At 45.4% G+C, this 17,942-nt stretch overlaps 1 protein-coding gene across 6 annotated transcripts in view; it reads left to right on the top strand.

Annotated features, from left to right (window-relative positions):
* GRAMD1B (GRAM domain containing 1B) overlaps positions 1-17,942 on the top strand; it is a gene marked incomplete at both ends in the record, with an annotated part of 165,837 nt that overhangs the window by 24,525 nt on the left and 123,370 nt on the right. For 4 of the 6 annotated variants that reach the window (XM_079708313.1, XM_079708312.1, XM_079708309.1 and 1 more), the window contains one exon: positions 10,709-10,774. In XM_079708313.1, the coding sequence (XP_079564439.1) occupies positions 10,709-10,774 (66 nt within the window). Of the gene's footprint in view, positions 1-10,672; positions 10,775-17,942 lie in introns of those variants that run through there. The other 2 variants (XM_079708310.1, XM_079708315.1) reach the window with 2 other exon arrangements.

Raw genomic sequence — 17,942 nt, 5'->3', positions numbered from 1 at the left:
GGTTCTTGGTGTGGAGGAAGTAGGGATGTGTGGGGAGCACAAGCAGGGGCTCTTGGTGTGTCCTGGGAAAGTCTCCTGACTTGTTCCTGTGAGGGGAAATCGACGGAGAAGGAACTTTAACCCATTTTGAGCAGTTTAGATAAAGTGACCAGGATCAAGATGATTGTCCAAGGGACATCCCTGGCGGTCCAGTGGTTAGGACTCCATACTTCTACTGCCAGGGCCCAGGGTTCGATCCCTGGTCGGGGAACTAAGATCCCGCAAGCCACGTGGTGCAGCTCCCCCCAAAAATATGATTGTCCAAGATCAGGTTTTGAGGTTATCTGTGGACAGAGTGGCTTCTGGCTCTCCTGGGGTTTGAGAGCTCTTTGCAGCTTCCTGGCACTTCCTTCCTTCTCCAATGTGAAGGCTCTGGATTGGGAAGGAAGGGATTTTCTAAAGGCAGGAGGGGCCCCAGGGGGCTGGGGAGGGAGGAAGGCGAGGGAGGGTGGGAGGAGGCTGGCCTCTGAGACTCTGCTGCCCAGGGCCTTGGCGAATTCTCACAGACTTCTTCAGGTCCTGGGAAACCACTCGTCGGCCCCGTTCCATCCTGAGTAAAGGTTTACTAGCAGGAGATCTGGTGAAGTTGTATTTACTCTCTTCAGACGGTCTAAGATTTCAGTGTGACGCTGAGTGTACTGATTGAGGCCAAGGAAGCTACTGGGATGTGGGAAACTAGAAAGAGGCAGTGTGTTCCTTTAGCTAAGCGCAATTGAAGAGAGATAAGCTGGCACAATTCTCCTTGCTTCCCACCCCTGTCCCCAGCCCTCAGGCCCCATTGGAGGGATGTAACGGGGTAGGTCTTTTAATTGTGTGAGGTGAGAGGCCTAGAATTTTGTCGTGGGTGAGGGATGCTTTACCCTTTGTGAAAACTCTCTCAGAACAGGGCATTCAAGAAAATAATATTTTTTCCAACCGAAGCTTGATTATCTATATTCTTGAGAGCCAGGGATTAGCATGAAAATTTAAAACTCATTGTTTGGGATTAGTAGATACAAACTGCTATATATAAAATAGGTAAACAACTAGGTCCTACTGTATAGCATAGGGAACTATATTCAATATCTTGTAATAAACTATAATGGAAAAGAATCTGAAAAAGAAGACAGTTAGATATATATACACACACACATATATATATATATGTGTGTGTGTATAACCAAATCACTTTGCTCTACACCCGAAACTAACACAAATTGTAAATCAACTATACTTCAGTAAAAAAAGAAAAAAAAAGGAATACCAATGTCACCAAAAAAAAAGTACAAACTTCCAGCTATAAAATACCTAAGTCCTGGGGATGTAATGTTCAGCATGGTGATAATAGTTAATAATATGATGTTGCATATTTGAAAGTTGCTGAGGGAGTAAATCTTAAAAGCTCTCATCACAAGGAAAAAAAACTGTGGGACTTCCATGGCGGTCCAGTGGTTAGGACTTGGCACTTTAACTACTGGGGCCCGGGTTCAATCCCTGGTTGGGGAACTAAGATCCCGCAGGCCTTGCGGTATGGCCAAAAAAAAAAAAAAAGTAACTCTGTATGGTGACAGATGTTAGACTTATTGTGGTGATCATTTTGCAATATATACAAATATCGAATCATTATGTTGTACACCTGAAACTAACACAATGTTTTATGTCAATTATACCTCAATCAAATAAATAAAAATTAAAAAAAATTTAAATTAACAAAAGAGATTTTTTTTTTTTTTTTGCGGTACGCGGGCCTCTCACTGTTGTGGCCTCTCCCGCTGTGGAGCACAGGCTCCGGACGCGCAGGCTCAGTGGCCATGGCTAACGGGCCCAGCCGCTCCGCAGCATCTTCCCAGACCGGGGCACGAACCCGTGTCCCCTGAATCGGCAGGTGGACTCTCAACCACTGCGCCACCAGGGAAGCCCAACAAAAGAGAAAATTTAATACTCATAGGCATTTTAGAAAGAAAGAAACAACAAAAAAAAGTTGCAGCCTTGGGCTTCAGAATCTTTTCCCACTGACGAATACCTGTGATGTCTTAATTGGAGGGCCACCTTCTTTCCTGTTCGCCCTCCAGTGGAAGCTCTGTCAAGCATGAGGTATAGCTTCCTCATGTTGGATAACTGAGAGTTGGGCCACAACTCTGGCATAGGGGTGGGGCAGAGGAGGGCTGGTGTTAGGAGGGCCATGCCAGCCCTCATGGGTTTGCTTACAGTGGTGGCTTTATTTAGAAGGTTCACATCTAATTCAAGTTGGCATCTCCAGAGCACCAAACCCTGAAGCTTAGTCTGCTGGAAACATGGATGAATGAATGGCCCGTCAGGAATTCATACAGACTGGTGGGCTCCTTGAGGTCACAGACCAGGCCTTACAAATCCAGTAAGGCCTAGCAGGATACTTTGAACACAGGTGTCCAGAAAAGGTTGATGAACATTTTGGAAGCACATTGTAATCTAGAGGGAGCATGTGATCTGTACTCAGCAAAGTGTCTTTCTGGACTGGCCAGGGAGTATTCAGCAGAAAGTGGAGACCTCAGAGGGAGGACAAGGCTAGATATTTGTACATTAATTTATCATGTTGTACATCTAATATGTGCTAAGTACAGTGCTGGGCACTGGGGATGGAAAGAAATGACATAAATTGGGATCTTTGTTCTCAAATAACTTACAGCATGGTAGAAGGTGTATGGAACTGAATCAGTAATTATTGTATCCCAAGGAGTATGATAAGTGTTATGGTAAAGGGAAGTACAGGGCAGGGTGATATAGGGACCACAGTGTGGGTGGTGGCCATCGAGGAAGATTTCCCTGAGCAGGTACTACTTTTGGAGGATGATAATAGCTATAATATTGATTATCTACTCAATGCCAGATACCTTTCTAAGTATTTTGTGAGTACTAATTTATTTAATTTTCACAACACCCCAGTGAAGAAGATACTTTTATCATCCCCAGTTTATGGAGGGTGAAATTGAGTAGGTGGAAGAATCGAGGTTTGAGTGCTGCCTGTCTAAAGCTAGAGCCCTCAGGCTTAATCCCTGAAGATCCTTCCTCAGCCTACAGGAATGAGTGAAACAAAGAGGGGAGTGGAGAAAAGGATAAACCAGGCGAGAGAAGAGCAAAGTCAAAGCCAGGGACAAGCAGAATGACCGGGAGTGGAGAGTGAAATTCTGGAGCCGTTGAGGGAGATGTGGACGCTAGGAAGGTAGATGGCAGTCAGTTTACTGGGCTTTTATAGCTTAATTTTAGGCTAAACTAAGGAGTTTTTGAACTTTGTTCTGAAATTAGGAGACGCCTAAAGGATTTTAAGCCAGGAGGAGGGGACTTCCCTGGCAGTCCAGTGGTTAGGACTCCTCACTTTCACTGCCAAGGGCCTGGACTCAATCCCTGGTTGGGGAACTAAGATCCCTCAAACCACGCGGTCAAAAAGAAAAAGAAAAAGTAAGCCAGGAAGAGCCGTGATCAAATCTGCATATCAGGAAGAACACCGATGTATCAGTGTCAAGGACAGAGTGGGGCAGGGCCGGGTTGGCAACGGGCAAAGAGTTAGGAGCCAATTAAAGTCATCCCGGCAGGGAGTGATGAGAGCTTGACCTCACGCAGTGGTAGTCTATGTTGAAGGGAGGATGGGATGCCTTTGAGGGATAGTAAGGTAGCATCTGCAGGACCTGGTGTGAAATTGACATGGAGGTGCATTTCTAGTTTGCATGCATCCTTAGTTGTGGAGTCCAAGGAGAGAACAAAAAGATGGTGAAATCAGTATTGGGCATGTTCAGTTTGAGATTCCTGTTGGACCCATTCACCATGGCAAATGTATTATAATAAAAATAAGTATTATTAACATTTTTGGGGGTACTTAGTACTTGCCAAGACTTCTGTTAAGTGCTTTATATCAGTTAACTTGCTCAATCCTCCAAACAGGTCTGTGAAGTGACTTACATTTTAAAAGACCAGGGGGCAGGAATGTAGAGAGAGGTTAACAAGCTGCTCTGAGTTACTCAGGTAACAAGTGGCAGAGCTGGAACTCAAATCCTGGGTTTGATCTGGAAACCTCTACGCTGTTCAATAAAGCTTTCTGCGCTGATGGAGATGTTCTCTAGCTGCACTAATATGGAAGTTAATGGCCACATGTGGTCATCAGGTTCTTAAAATGTAGCTAGTACGACTAAGGAACTGAATTTTTAATGAATTTAAGTAGCCACATGTGACAACTAGTGACAGCTCAGTGCTGTGCTGTCTTTGGGGGTCATTAACTTATCCATCATAATTGAAGCCTTGCGTGTGGACATGATTCCCCAGAGATATATCGCAGTGGATTTTAATCTTCTGTGGGTTACATTCTCTATTTGAGAATCAGATGAGAGCTATAAATCCTCTCCCCTGAATGTGTAATATAACAATTTCAGAGATCCACAAAACCTCGGCTCCCTGGGTATAAAGCTGGAAGAGCAAGAAACCCAATAAAATGTGAACTCCTTGAGCGTGGAGGTTTCATCTGTTTCATTTGCTACTTTGTACTTGGTATCTAGATTCTAGAACAATGCCTGGCCTATAGTTGGTATCAGATAATTTATTAAATGAGAGGCTGAATGAGTCCTGGGAAACATTTTAGGACCAACCAGAAGAAGAATCCATGAAGTTCCCTAAAAAAGAAGAGAAAAACAGAAGTAGGATAAAATCCAAGAAAGAGCAGAGGGTTTTGTCATAGAAAGCAAGAAGGGTGAAGTTTAAAGAATGGGAATAATCATCAATGCCAGACCTGCCTGGGTGGTCAAATGAGGTTAGGATGTAACTATTGTCATTGGCTTTAGCAGTAACAGAGGTCTTGGTTGATCAAACCAAGGAGGGGTAAGGGTGTGGTCCAGGTTGCAGTGACTAATTCATGAAATCAGTGGTGAGGAAGCAGAGGCAGTGAGTGTGATGTCCAGTGGGTCTCAATCCTGGTTGCCCCCCAGAATCACTGGGAAGCTTTTAAAAAATACGCATTCCTGGGGCTTCCCTGGTGGCGCAGTGGTTGAGAGTCCGCCTGCCGATGCAGGGGACACGGGTTCGTGCTCCGGTCTGGGAGGATCCCACATGCCGCGGAGCGGCTGGGCCCGTGGGCCATGGCCGTTGAGCCTGCGCGTCCGGAGCCTGTGCTCCACAACGGGAGAGGCCACAATAGTGAGAGGCCCGCGTACCGCAAAAAAAAAAAAAAAAAAAAAAAAAAAAAAAATACGCATTCCTGGACAGGCTAAGACTCTGACTTGGGGAGGGGGCCAAGGAATCTGCATAGAAAAGCTCCTAGCTTATTTTGATAAAGTTTTTTTTTTTTAAAGTAATTTATTTTATTGATTGTCTTAGGAGCATTAAAATGTTTTAAAGATGAACGATTTTAAATTACATAGAAAAATCAATAAATGAGACATGCCTGAAATAGGGAGATAAGGATTTCTTCTTTGTTTATTAATAACTGCTTAATTATCGCAACACATTATATGCAAATCTCTGATAGAGTTTTTTTTTTTTTGGTTTGTTTGTTTGTTTGTTTTGCGGTACGCGGGCCTCTCACTGTTGTGGCCTCTCCCGTTGCGGAGCACAGGCTCCGGACGCGCAGGCTCAGCGGCCATGGCTCACGGGCCCAGCCGCTCCGCGGCATGTGGGATCTTCCCGGACCGGGGCACAAACCCGTGTCCCTTGCATCGGCAGGCGGACTCTCAACCACTGCGCCACCAGGGAAGCCCCCCAACTTAAAAAATTTTTTTTTATTAATTTTTATTGGAGTATAGTTGCTGTACAATGTCGTGTTATTAGTTTCTTGCTGTACAGCAAAGTGAATCAGTCATACGTATACATATCCCCCACTTTTATTAATCAGACATTTATCAAAGCCATTCTGAGCTTTTCAGAGCTTCTAATTAGCATAAGATAATTGCTATTAACACACTAGATTCCTCTGATTAGAGCCAAAAACAAAGAAATGCGAATAATGAGTGCACAGCCTTAGTGTGGGTAAATGTACAGGTTCCATTAGGCTCTGGAAATACTAAATGACATCTTGCATAGCCCCATAACTGCTTGGAATCCCCTGAATCTCTCAAAACCCCTTCCGGGCTTAGGAGACCCCATTATTATTGTCTGGGAGAGAAAGAACTGTTTCTACTTAGGAAGCACCAGCTCAGAAAAAGTGCCAAATTTAGTTTCCCTAGGAGTGAAGCTGTACTTTGCAGAGGGCAGAAGGCCACCTTCCTGGTGGCTTGTGGGTTTAGGCTGACCTTCCTGCCAGTGCCCGGGGGTGGGGGAGGGAGGAAGGGAGACCAGTGGAATCATGGGAATTTACCCAGCCTGCCTTGCAGAGCTTCCTGCTAGCTTGGTAGAATGTGAATTTCTGCCTCTGGAGTGTGCTCTGCCTCGGATTACAATGGATTTTTCCCAGCCACGGTTACTGGTTCAGTGTGACCTTCTAGGATAAGCTCCCAGCACTAGCTTGCTGGCAGAGAACAAAACCAGGACTCCAGATTTGATTCGCTTCAGCTGGTTTCCCTCCGGAACATTCCGGGATGCACAGAAGCGCTTCCCCACCTTATTTAGTAACACAGTGTGCTGTTTCAGAATTTAATTTCTACAGTGGTTTTTAGCAGCAGGTGGAATTTACAGCAGGAGGGATTTTATTCATCCTCATGCGTTTTCTAGCTCTTTTGGGGGAAAGGCAAACGGTTGCTTATACAAATTCCCTTCCTTGCAGTGTTAAGCTGACTTCAGTCATCTGGTGCCCAGGCTAAGTCATTCCAAATCGGTGTTTGGAGTTTCTTTTCAGACTTTCTAAGAGACGTTTTCATCCGTGAGCGCCCTCTGCCGGACTTCCTTCAAGTTCTTCTCAACTTCCTTAAGCTGTAGAGCCCGCACTGGCCACCTGTCCCTCCAAGGCCTTGACTGAAATGGAGCGGTTGTGGACGTGGCCCTTGACCTTCTGGCCTTCCACAGCCCTCTGCAAGCACCCTACCGTGGTAATGGCTCTTCTGCATGACCTCAGAAGACCGGTAGATTCATTTAGGGAGCAGGGTGAGCTGCCCAGCGTCCAGGTGGTCTGTACTGTTTGAAAAGGCTCGTATAAGAGAGGAACTGAGAGTTTTGCGAGAGAGCCAGGCCGTGTCTGAATCTCTGCTCAGCAACGATCATTTCATGGGGTTGGGTGGAGTGGTAGTGGTGGGTGTCTATCTCACCTTTAAAGACGGTGGGAAAAAAAGTTCTGAAAATGGGAGGAGAGAGGACCAGGCTCCTTTAGGGGGTGGGGAGGCAGGGGGGTGTCTAGAGGAGGAAGGATCCCATGCGTGCTGCAGCTGTTGCTGCTGTGGAGTTACCCGCAGTACCTCCTGTTCCACGTTCTCCTCTCCAGTATGTTGCCTGAAATCCCCCAGCAGAAGGGTCTGCGACCTGCGCCCCTTCATCCTTCCCGTGTTGCTGCATCACAGTGCTCAGGGAACACTTGTGCCTCCTAGACTGGGGCTCCTTACGTCCCAGCCTTCTAGCACAGTGCCTGGTATGTGGTAAATGTTTGGTGAGCCGAGCTGAACCAGAATGCCCTTTCAGGATTCCCTGCCGGTCCAGTGGTTAGGACTCTGCGCTCTCACTGCCGGGGGCCCGGGTTCAGTCCCTGGTTGGGAAACTAAAATCCCACAAGCCACGCGGAGTGGCCAAATAAATTTAAAAAAAAGCCCTCTCCTCAGTTCTGCTCATCCTGAATCTGTTCAAATTTCAAGCGTCAGCAAAAAACCCTTGCTGTTGAGATGGTCTTCTTTTACCAGCCCCAGAAGGAAGCGATCTTTCTCTGGTCTATGTTTCTGTAGCTTTTAATATTTACTTCTAAGAGTTATCATTTTCTACTTTTAAATGTAGTTTAAAATTATAGTTTATATTGACTCTTACTTTCCAGATTGTAAATACCTTGAGAGCAGGATCCCTGTCTGATTCATGGCTTTATTTTCCATGACCCACAAAACGATAACTTGCACGTAATAATAGCATTTGTACAACAGTTAGTATGTGCCAAGCATTATTCTCCATACTTCACATATGTTCATTCTTTAATTCTTACAACAGCTTTACATTCTTTAATCCTTACAACAGTAAGAACTATCGTAACATCTATCTCCATTTTGTAGGTAAGGAAAATGACTAATAATTTGCTCAGGGTTGTGTTAAGTAGGAAGTGGAGGAAGTTGGATGTAACCTGAGGCAGCGTATTCCAAAGTCTTGACTTAACTTGGATGCTGCCTTTTGACATATCTACACATAGAGGGCATTGGAGAAATACTTGTTGAATGCATGCACGTTGATATTTCTTAGTTATTTAAAACCAATAAATCGTTTGAAGGTGATCCATTGTTAACTTTCATCTCTATCCTCTGAACGGTTTTCTAAGCAATGGGAAGGCCAGAAGGGGGCGCCAGAAAGTTGGTTCTAGTTTTGGTTTTAGAAGCTGGATGGCTTGGCCTCGTTCAGGTTCTGGTTTGGAAGTCAGCAGTGCCATCTAGTGAGATAACTTGCTAAAATCAGTTCAGAATTATTTTTCTGAAACTCTGGTACTTCTCATTTAGTTCGGGGAGCCCCTCTATTAGCTTTACTTTAAGCTTTGATTGCCGGAGTGAGGGTAGGATGAGAAGGAAGCACAGCCCCATTATAGATAGCTTAAATGGAGTCCCGTTTGATCTCTTCAGTGAAGAGGCCGTAATGCTGATTGTGGTCATTGGGTTGGTTGAGCCCCTTTAGGTGTTAGTGTAAAACACTGGGTTCCAGACAGCCCTCCCTCCTACTTCTCCTCACATGTACTGCCAACGGTGTAGACTGGTATTCCTCTCTCTCTTTTTTTTTTCTTTTTAAATTATTATTATTATTGTTATTTTGGTTTTTCTCTCTTGATGCTTGCCTCTGGAGCTGAGTCTGCTGTGGAATTTGAGTTCCAGTCATCTGTGGGTTGCCTACTGTAGTCTTAACACCTATTCCAAGTTGTATAGAAGAGGTTGCTTGGTACATATGACAGGTCAGTCCCAATGTAAGAAACCCCATGGGTTAGCAACACAGCAGTATAATTTTGTTATAAGGAGTTTTTAAAAGGCAAGTCTATGAGACCTTGCAAAGAGGGAATGATGAGTAGCCACATGTTCTCCACAGGGAATGAGCGGCAAAAAAAAAGTGCTTTGTGTAGAGTAAAAGAAAGAACACAGGATTGTGTACGCACTGGGTTCTGCCAAGCAACTGGAAGCTTTGTGTGTGGTGCTGTTCTGATTTCTGGCGTGTGTGTGTGCATGTGTGTGTAGGTGCATGTTTGTGTATTTGAAAATTTGATGTAAATTGCTTCTAAGTTCATTTACTTCTTGCTGAAAAATCAGAACATGAGAGCATGGTTGTAAAATCACATGCTTCTTTGGTGGCGAGTGTACAGTCACTGGGGCAGGCACTTACCCTACAAGATTGTTGACAGTTTGCCATCTTCTGGGGATCTAGTCTAAGGAGTGTACTCTGTAGAGAGCAGTGCTTTTTATGGCTGTGAACAATCCACCAGAACAAGGGAACAAGTTTGGTTGTACTGGGCCTGGGTTATAGTGACATTTATGGTAATAGGAATTTATTATTAATGGAATCTATGCCAAACAGGGGTTTGCTAACTTTTTCTGTAAGGGGCCATACAGTAAATATTTAGGCTTTGTGGGTCTAATGGCCTCACTACTGCACTTATTCAGTTCTGCCTTAACTGCACAGCTCTGCCATTGTAGCAAAAAAGCAGCCCTGGTTGGTAGGTAAATGTACGGGTGTGGCTGTGTTTCAGTAAATCTTTATTTATGACATAATTTTGAATTTCATATATTTTTCACATGTCATGAAATATTATTATCATTAAAAAAATGTTTATTCCCAGCCATTTAAAAAAGCAAACACCATTCTTAGCCCACGGGGGCTCCAGACTCTTGATTAGAAACCTGGAGTACTTAATAATTAGCAATTAATAAAAATTATTTGTTCACCACCTTTTATGTTCAATTAGTGTCATAAGGTGTCTGAACAGCTTTTCTTTCTCTTGAGTAGGATGAATGACTGTTGAATTCCACAGTCATTTAAAGGAAGCACTTCAAGAACTCTTGTGAGTTGAAGCTCTATAATCTTCCTGCCTACAGGGCTTTAAGGAGTGGAAGGACTCCACCTTCTAATCCCTCTTTGGTCCTCACCCTCTGCAGCCTTCCCTGGAGGCGGGGAAGCAGGCCGGGTGGCCCCAGACGCCATCAAGTCTCAAGTCTTTCTCCTGCTGGAATTCCCTCCTGCTCGCACCCCTCCCCTTCCTGCCCTCAAGACTGCAAGGCATCACCTTGAATGTCTGAGGGGAGGTGGAAGAATGGGATTATTATCCTGTCCTACAGATCTAGAGGCCCTGGTACAGAGAATGCCAGAGGCATTCACTCACAGAGACTGTGTGGCCTGGGAAGAGAAAGGTGATAGGTCAGGATCTTCCTCTTGTGCTTTAGGTGTGATGGGTGGGGTTTTCACCAAATGTGTGTCTCAGTTCCACCATCTGGCAGTATACCCTCTGTGTAAACTTACCCGGGGAACGTCTCCCTTTAAGATGTTGTAACCCCGTTTCTCCATTGAGCTGAAGTCTAGATGCTCTCCCCCAGGGTTGTGAAAGAAGCCGAGCGTTAACGGTTCACATCCTGTCTTTTCTCAGCAGCCAGCAGAGCAGCCATGACGATGACTCTAGCAGGTTCCTGAGTCCTCGGGTGCGGGAAGAAAGGTAAGATCCCATGAGGAGGGAGAGGATGGGAGCAGCGATTACAGGGGGTGGGGAAAATGTTGGAGGAAGGTAGTGCTTCTGCCGCGAGCGAGAACTGTGGGAAACTGCAGAGAAATAGGGGCCCGCCAGACCTCTGTGCTCAAACACAGATTAGAAAGAGGATGCTCCCCCTCGACCCGAGTAGAGGGGACCGATTCGAAAGGCTTTTGGTGTTCAGCAGGGGGAGAAGTCAGTGTGTGGAAACCAAGTCCGTTGGGAAGATGTCAGAGTGGACTTGGCACCTGAGGCACACTCTAAAGGTTGGGTACGGTGTGGAGTGAGAGGGGAAAGGGTATTTTGTGCCCGAGGAAAACGGCGTGGCCGGGGATGCGTGTGTGTCATCAGAGTGGTACCTGAAAGGTGGGTTCGCCTCTTGGTGGGTGTCAACCAGAAGATACAACCAAGCCAAAGATCGGAAGAAGGAAGGAGTTACCCCAAGGCAGTGTTTCCCCCTACAGCAAAACTGGGGAAGTTTTAAGCTATGGGTATTCATGCGTATTCATGAAGGGGCTTGAGCCGAGGAGAATTCAGCATGGAATTGGGACAGAGGTTGACAGAGTTCAAACGTTAGTTGATTGACCTGAGGAGGGTCGACATCATCCTTCCGTCCTCCACCTGGGCCGGGGGGCACGTGGGAGTCAGCATCATCAACCTGTTAATTTCTCCCACCTGGTTGGGGTTTCAGTATCTGCAAAACAGCTCAAGGATATTGTTGTGTGTATCCCTGGAGGGGGATCCAGAACCCTGCCCCCAAGGCTGCCCTATTGTTTCTTGACTTTTCCTCTCCTGTCTCCTCCGTATCCCCTCCCTTCCCTGATTAGCAACTGTTTGAACCTGCCCGCTGGGACTCAGGGAAGGTCATGGAGGCTGAATGAAGCCTATTTCCTGTAATCAAGAAGTGGGGGGCACACAAGGCTTTTGTGCCCAGGAACCCCACAGGGTCCTGCTCGGTATCACTATCTGTTTGCAAGATGACAGCAGAACTCCAGGATTGGAGTGGATGGTAGGTGTCAGAGGTTAACGGAGAATGAGGTGGGGTGTACAGGGGGCCCTGAGGATACGGAGGCTCCTGGATGCTTGTTTGAGGCTCTGAGGTGGGACTGGCTAAACACTCAGGCTGTGGGCCCCAGGTGGCATCTGCTGCATGTAGCGCCTCTGAATGGCAGACAGAGGGAGCGGTCTGTTGCAGCAAGTTAAACTTCTCTGCCCAGCGAAGGTGGACCCGTACTGACCTTAACGGAAAGGGGGTCTCAGCAGGCATGCCACAGGGCTCTGCTTTTGGTCTAGCTCTGTTTATCATTTTTATCAAGAAACCGGATGAAAATGCAGAAGGTACTTTTACCTCATTTATCAAACTTATGGTGGCTGCTCAGGTGAGAGGGAGTAGAGAGAACACCAAGGATGATAGAACCAAGACTTCATATTATTTCCAATAGAACAGTAGGTGGAAACAGCACGGGGTATTTTTAAAAAGGAAATGTGCTATTATATATTTATACATGTATATTAGAATAGTTTCTTAAGTGTAGGGTTACCATGGGGAGCCTAACTTGACAGGATTTCATGTGGAAAAGAGCTTAAGGGTTACTTTTTAACCAGCCAAATATGAGCCAGTAATAGGAAGCAAGTACCAAATGATCTTTAAAAGTCTGAATTCATTACTGGAAGGATGGAGCATGGATTTAAAAAAAAAAAAAAAGGTTTCACTGTAGTCTGTACTAGTTTGACCATATCGGATGTATTATTCTCCGTTCTTTGGAAATGGATATTGATAAATTAGAGTTCAGAAAAGAACGATCAAGATGATAGCTATGTCATTATAAGGATTGGTTGAAGGAAAGGGGTTTAGCCTGGAAAAGAGAAGGTTTAGAATGACTATAGCAGCACTCTTTAAATATCTGAAAGCCTAAGAAATAGAACTAAAGGGGTAGGAGTTACAGCGAGAAGGATTTCAGCTCAGGATAAGAAAGAACTTTTCCATGACGAGAGCTGTACTGCAATGGAACAGGCCTTGTAAAATAATGAACTTATCTCCTCCATACAAGTGTTCAGGCAAAAGCTAGATGGTATGTCATGAAAAGGATTTCATCCTGGGCAGGAGAGTGGGACCTTCCCTTTATATTTATGAAGTTTTATGAGTCCTGCCCTAGTTCTCAGTTTTGTGCTTGTTACTAACCAAAATGAACAGTTCAGCTCATCAATTTAGGCGGAGGCACGGGGCCTCCAAGGGGCAAAGATTAATCACTCTTGTAAGGATGCTTTCATCAGTTATGATCCGATGGCAGTGCCCTCAGTCTCTAGAGTGGCCTTCGCTCTCTTTTCAGTGCTGTCTGGATTTCGACAACCGTACTCTCAAAATTGCAAGGGTCCGTAGAGTTCCCCAGCAGAACTCCCTTCCCCGTGCTTGTGCGCCAGACATCTCTGGAAGCGTTCCGTCCATTTCTGATCATCATACCTTCAGCTGCTCCTCGTCTATCTGCTGTATGATTGGCAGCTCCTCGGTTCCCTCTGCTTTATCCCTGCTGCTTAGGGCATTCCTGGGAGAGATGAATAAGTGCCAAATTGTACATACTCTGCAATGCGTTTTTCCCAAGGCTGCTTGCTAACTGGAGAGAGCCCTGCCTTTTTGTTCAGTATTTGGGATTGTATGCTGATAAAAATTATATTCTAGCTCCTTCTCTGCCCACTGCCCCAACCAAGTGAAATGTTATGAAGGGTCTCCCTTCCAAACCTCTGCCCAGAAAAATCCTCTAAATGTCTTCCCTGGTCCTTTCTTCTCCCTGGCCCACCGACAGCCCCTGAACTCTTCATGGTGGATGTTGGATACAGTTTTGCACTAGCTCACCTTGGGCAGTATGGGAAACAGAGAGGGCTGGGATCAGAAGGATGCTTCTTGTGGTGGTCCCTGTGGACCCCTCCCCTCGAAACTCAGGACGGATGTGTGTTCACCATGGCCTTTCTGAATGAATTCTTTCTTCCCTTCTCAGCCAGTGGGTCCTGGAGAGAGCAAGTCCCCAGAGTGCTAATTAGTCACTCAGCCCCAGCTCAGCACAACCCTTTACACCCTGCACCTAATCCTTCCTCTAACATGTTTCCACCCAATTAAGAGACTCTCTGGGGCGTTTTGGATATTACTCTGTGATATCCTGACCTAGAGCAAGTGTGAGATCTGAACCCTGTGGAGATTTTTCTGCGGTGGTGGGGAATCTGGTTTGTGCCCTCTGCTCTGGGCCCAGTCTGATGGACAGCACACCCTGCTGGTTACAGCGGCATTCCCCACACTGGCCAGGCCTTCCTGGACAAACAGATCATCTCATTTACTCTTTGCCCCTCCCCTGGGAAGCAGGTAGAGCAGGGTTGAAAATGGTCAAGTATGAAATGGGTAATATGGACCCTTTTCTGTGGCTCCTCCTAATTCTCCAAACCATGTGGTCAATTACAGAATGAAGGATCGTTTCATAGAGCAGGCAAAAAAAAAAAAAAAAAAGTTTGATTTCCTCTGGTTTGTTTTTGGTTTTGTTTTTTAAAAGAATTTACTTATTGTATTTATTTTATTTTTGGCTGCATTGGGTCTCCATTGCTGCACGGGGGCTTTCTCTAGTTGTGGTGCGCCGGCTTCTCATTGTGGTGGTTTCTCTCATTGCGGAGCTCGGGCTCTAGGCGTGCGGACTTTGGTAGTTGTGGCACGTGGGCTCAGTAGTTGTGGCTCGCGGGCTCTAGAGCACAGGCTCAGTAGTTGTCGCGCACGGGCTTAGTTGCTCCGCAGCATGTGGGATGTTCCCGGACCAGGGATCGATGCGTCCCCTGCATTGGCAGGCGGATTCTCAATCACTGCGCCACCAGGGAAGTCCCGATTTCTTCTGTTTTAAAGATCAAAATTATAACCCTTTAGTACGAGACAACTTTCAACTGGTTAAATAAAACACTGATTTTTCTTTTTTCTCGTACAAGGTTCAGAATGGATATAATATTTAGAGACAAATAGCTACTCTACTGTAGTCTAAAAACAGCCCACAGGACTTCCCTGGTGGCTCAGTGGTTAAGAATCTGCCTGCCAGGGCTTCCCTGGTGGCGCAGTGGTTGAGAGTCCGCCTGCTCATGCAGGGGACACGGGTTCGTGCCCCGGTCTGGGAAGATCCCACATGCCGTGGAGCGGCTGGGCCCGTGAGCCATGGCCGCTGAGCCTGCGCGTCCGGAGCCTGTGCTCCGCAACGGGAGAGGTCGCAGCGATGAGAGGCCTGCGTACCACCAAAAAAAATAAAAATAAAAATAAATAAATAAAAGCATTTTCCTCAGCTTTACTGAACCTTAGTTTCCTCATTTGCAAAAGTCTTTTCTTGTAAAGAGTACATGAGATAACATGTGTAGAATGCCTGGTACTTAGTAGGTGCTTAGTGTGGTGGCTGCTGGTACTCTGATGGTTTTGGGCTATCATGAGTTTTTACTCTCACTGTCTTAGCAGATCTGTGTTCTGTCCTTGAAGAAGCAGAGACAGAAAGAATGTGTAGAATATTGATCATCTGCAAAATATCAGATATTGACCCTAAGGACAAACAGATTAAGGCATGGTATTTGCCCTCAAGAGCCTTCTTGTCTTATGGTGAGACATACCTATAAGTGAGCAAGTATAATGTAGTGTGATAATTGACAGATGGAATTTTGTCTAATAGAATTTCGTCGTAGTAGAACTAAAGAATTTGTTTACTAATGCACCTAATCTGTGCAGTGAATCTTGCATAGACTTTTAAATAAAACCTCTCAACAGCCCTATCAAATAGATGCTATTATTATCTTCATATTAGAGTTTAGGAAACTGAGGCTCAGTGGAGTTAAGAAATTTGCCCAAGTAATGCATGTACTGTGCTTGGGGAGAGGATTGGGGAGGAGGGAGGGAGAGGGCAGTGGTATCCAGAAAGACTCCACAGAGAGGGGGAGAGGGCTGTGCGTCAGCTGAGAGCTGCAAGGTGAGTAGGAGTCCGTCACATGGACAGCATTCCCAGGCGAGGGAACAAGATGTACATAAGCATGGGGGCGTGAGAAAGCAAGGCATGTTCAGGAACGGCAAATACTTCAGTACTGCTGCCGCGGATGTCCCAGGAGCGGGGGTAGCTAGCGAGCGGCTGGAAATCGTCTTTGTACAGGTAAGCAGGTGCCTGATCATGTCACATCCTGCCATGGTAGAGTGACCCGTATTCATAGATGGGGGAAGTGAGTGAAGGATTTGGAGGAAGGGGTACCCAAGTCTCTCCCAGATATTCTTGTGAGAAAAATCCTTTTCATCCTAGTGTGAGAGATGGATTCAAGGAACAAACACTGGAAGCGGATAGACGAGGAGGGATACTGTGGCAATTGTCCACCCATTCGTTCCCTCATTGAATAAGGGATTTATTGAGCACATACTGTACACTAGCTACTCTTCTGGGCATTGGTGGCTACAGCTATAAACAAGATAACCATTGTTTCTCCTTTCACGGTGCTTACTTTCTAGTGAGGGAAGATAGATAATAAACAAGAAAACGTCAAGTAGTAATAAGTGCTCTAGAGAAGATGAGGAAAGGGGAGGTGGTGGACCAAGGCTTTTTGGGACTACTGTGATTTGGGTGGGAGGGACGGCTTGTTACTGATGTGGTGACATTTAAGGTGAGGCCAGATGGGCACATTTCTGAATTATGGTAGAAGAATAGAAAAGAGGACTTCTCTGTATCTCACTCTCCTCATCTATAAAATGGGTATAATAATAGGTCCTACTTCATAGGGTTGTTGAGAATATTGAATGTGTATATGTGTGATGATTAGAACAGGAATGGTGCCTGGCACATGGCTAGCATTATATATGTGCTTGCTATTATTGTTATTAATAATAATGCTATTGTTACTAAAATACTGGGTAAAGCGGGAAGATTTGAGGAGCAGGGGTGGTAGTGAGTTTCATTTAGATGTGTGGAGTTTGAGCATGGAGTGTGCAGGTGGAGAGATACACTATGTCGTTGGCCGCACCTGTTTGAAGCTCAGGAGACAGGACTAAAACTTCTTGTTTGGAAATGAGAATATAGTTGAGGCCAAGAGTCTTAGAATGAGCAGAGTTTAAGCAGAAGATAAGGGAAGGAGGAGTTTGCAAAAGATTGCCCACTGAAGCTAGGAGAACTAGGGGACAGAAATATCGTAGAAGCAAGGAAGAAGACACAAAGAGGGTAGAGATAGGTAAGAACTAAAAAGATCTTCTGCAGTGGTAATTAGGAGGTCGTTGATAACCATAGAGCAGTTTTAGAAGAGAATATATGAGGGGAGGAAGGAGAGTCTGAACGTGGGGAATTCATTCTAGACATTTGCTTGGGAAGAAGAGAAATACAGATGGTACGTAGGGGTGTTTGGGGAGAATGTTTATTTTAATATAGGGAGACAGTACATTTTTAACCTCAAGTAGAAACCGGTAGGTCAGGGATGAGAATTTTAAAAAGGACATCATTCATTCATTCACTCAATGAACACTTATCAGTTATGTACTATGTGTTCTACTCATCAAGTTCCCAGTCTTGTTGAGGAGACAGTGTTAACATAACTGAGTGTATAACAAAGAAAATACAAACTCGGATGTGTGTATTGAAGGAGGGGAACATGGTGCCATGAGGGAGTGTATCAAATAAATTGGGCCTGGACTGAAGTGGGGGTGGTATGAGAGCATGGTGGTTGATCTAAGGCCAGAAGGATGAGCCTGAGATGGGAGGGAAGCAGTGAGACGAGACAGATGAGATGAGATAAGATGAGAGGAGCTTGGTTGGCCACAACAAGGACTTGAGTCTTTATGCTCAGAGCACTAGGAAGTCATTGGAAGTCTTTATTTTTTTTAATTTTTAATTTTCATTGGAAGTCTTCAGAAGGGAGCTGACAGGGTCAGATTTGCATTCTGTAAAGGTTGCAACTCGGAGAAAGGATGCAGAGGATCAGCTGGGGCAGTTGGGGGGCTGTTACAATAGTCCAGGCAAAGGACTGAGTATTGGTAGCTTGGACCTGGGATGCTGGTTGTGGGGAAAAAAAAAAAAAAGTAGATGGATTCCAGATACATGTTGGGGATAAAATGCCCACAACATGGTGATGCACCAGACGAAGGGTGTAAGAGAGAAGGGAGGTC

This window comes from Hyperoodon ampullatus (genome assembly GCF_949752795.1).
Source record: "Hyperoodon ampullatus genome assembly, chromosome: 7".
In the NCBI taxonomy this organism is placed as follows: Eukaryota; Metazoa; Chordata; class Mammalia; order Artiodactyla; family Ziphiidae; genus Hyperoodon; species Hyperoodon ampullatus.
This window is presented reverse-complemented; position numbering and strand designations above follow the sequence as displayed.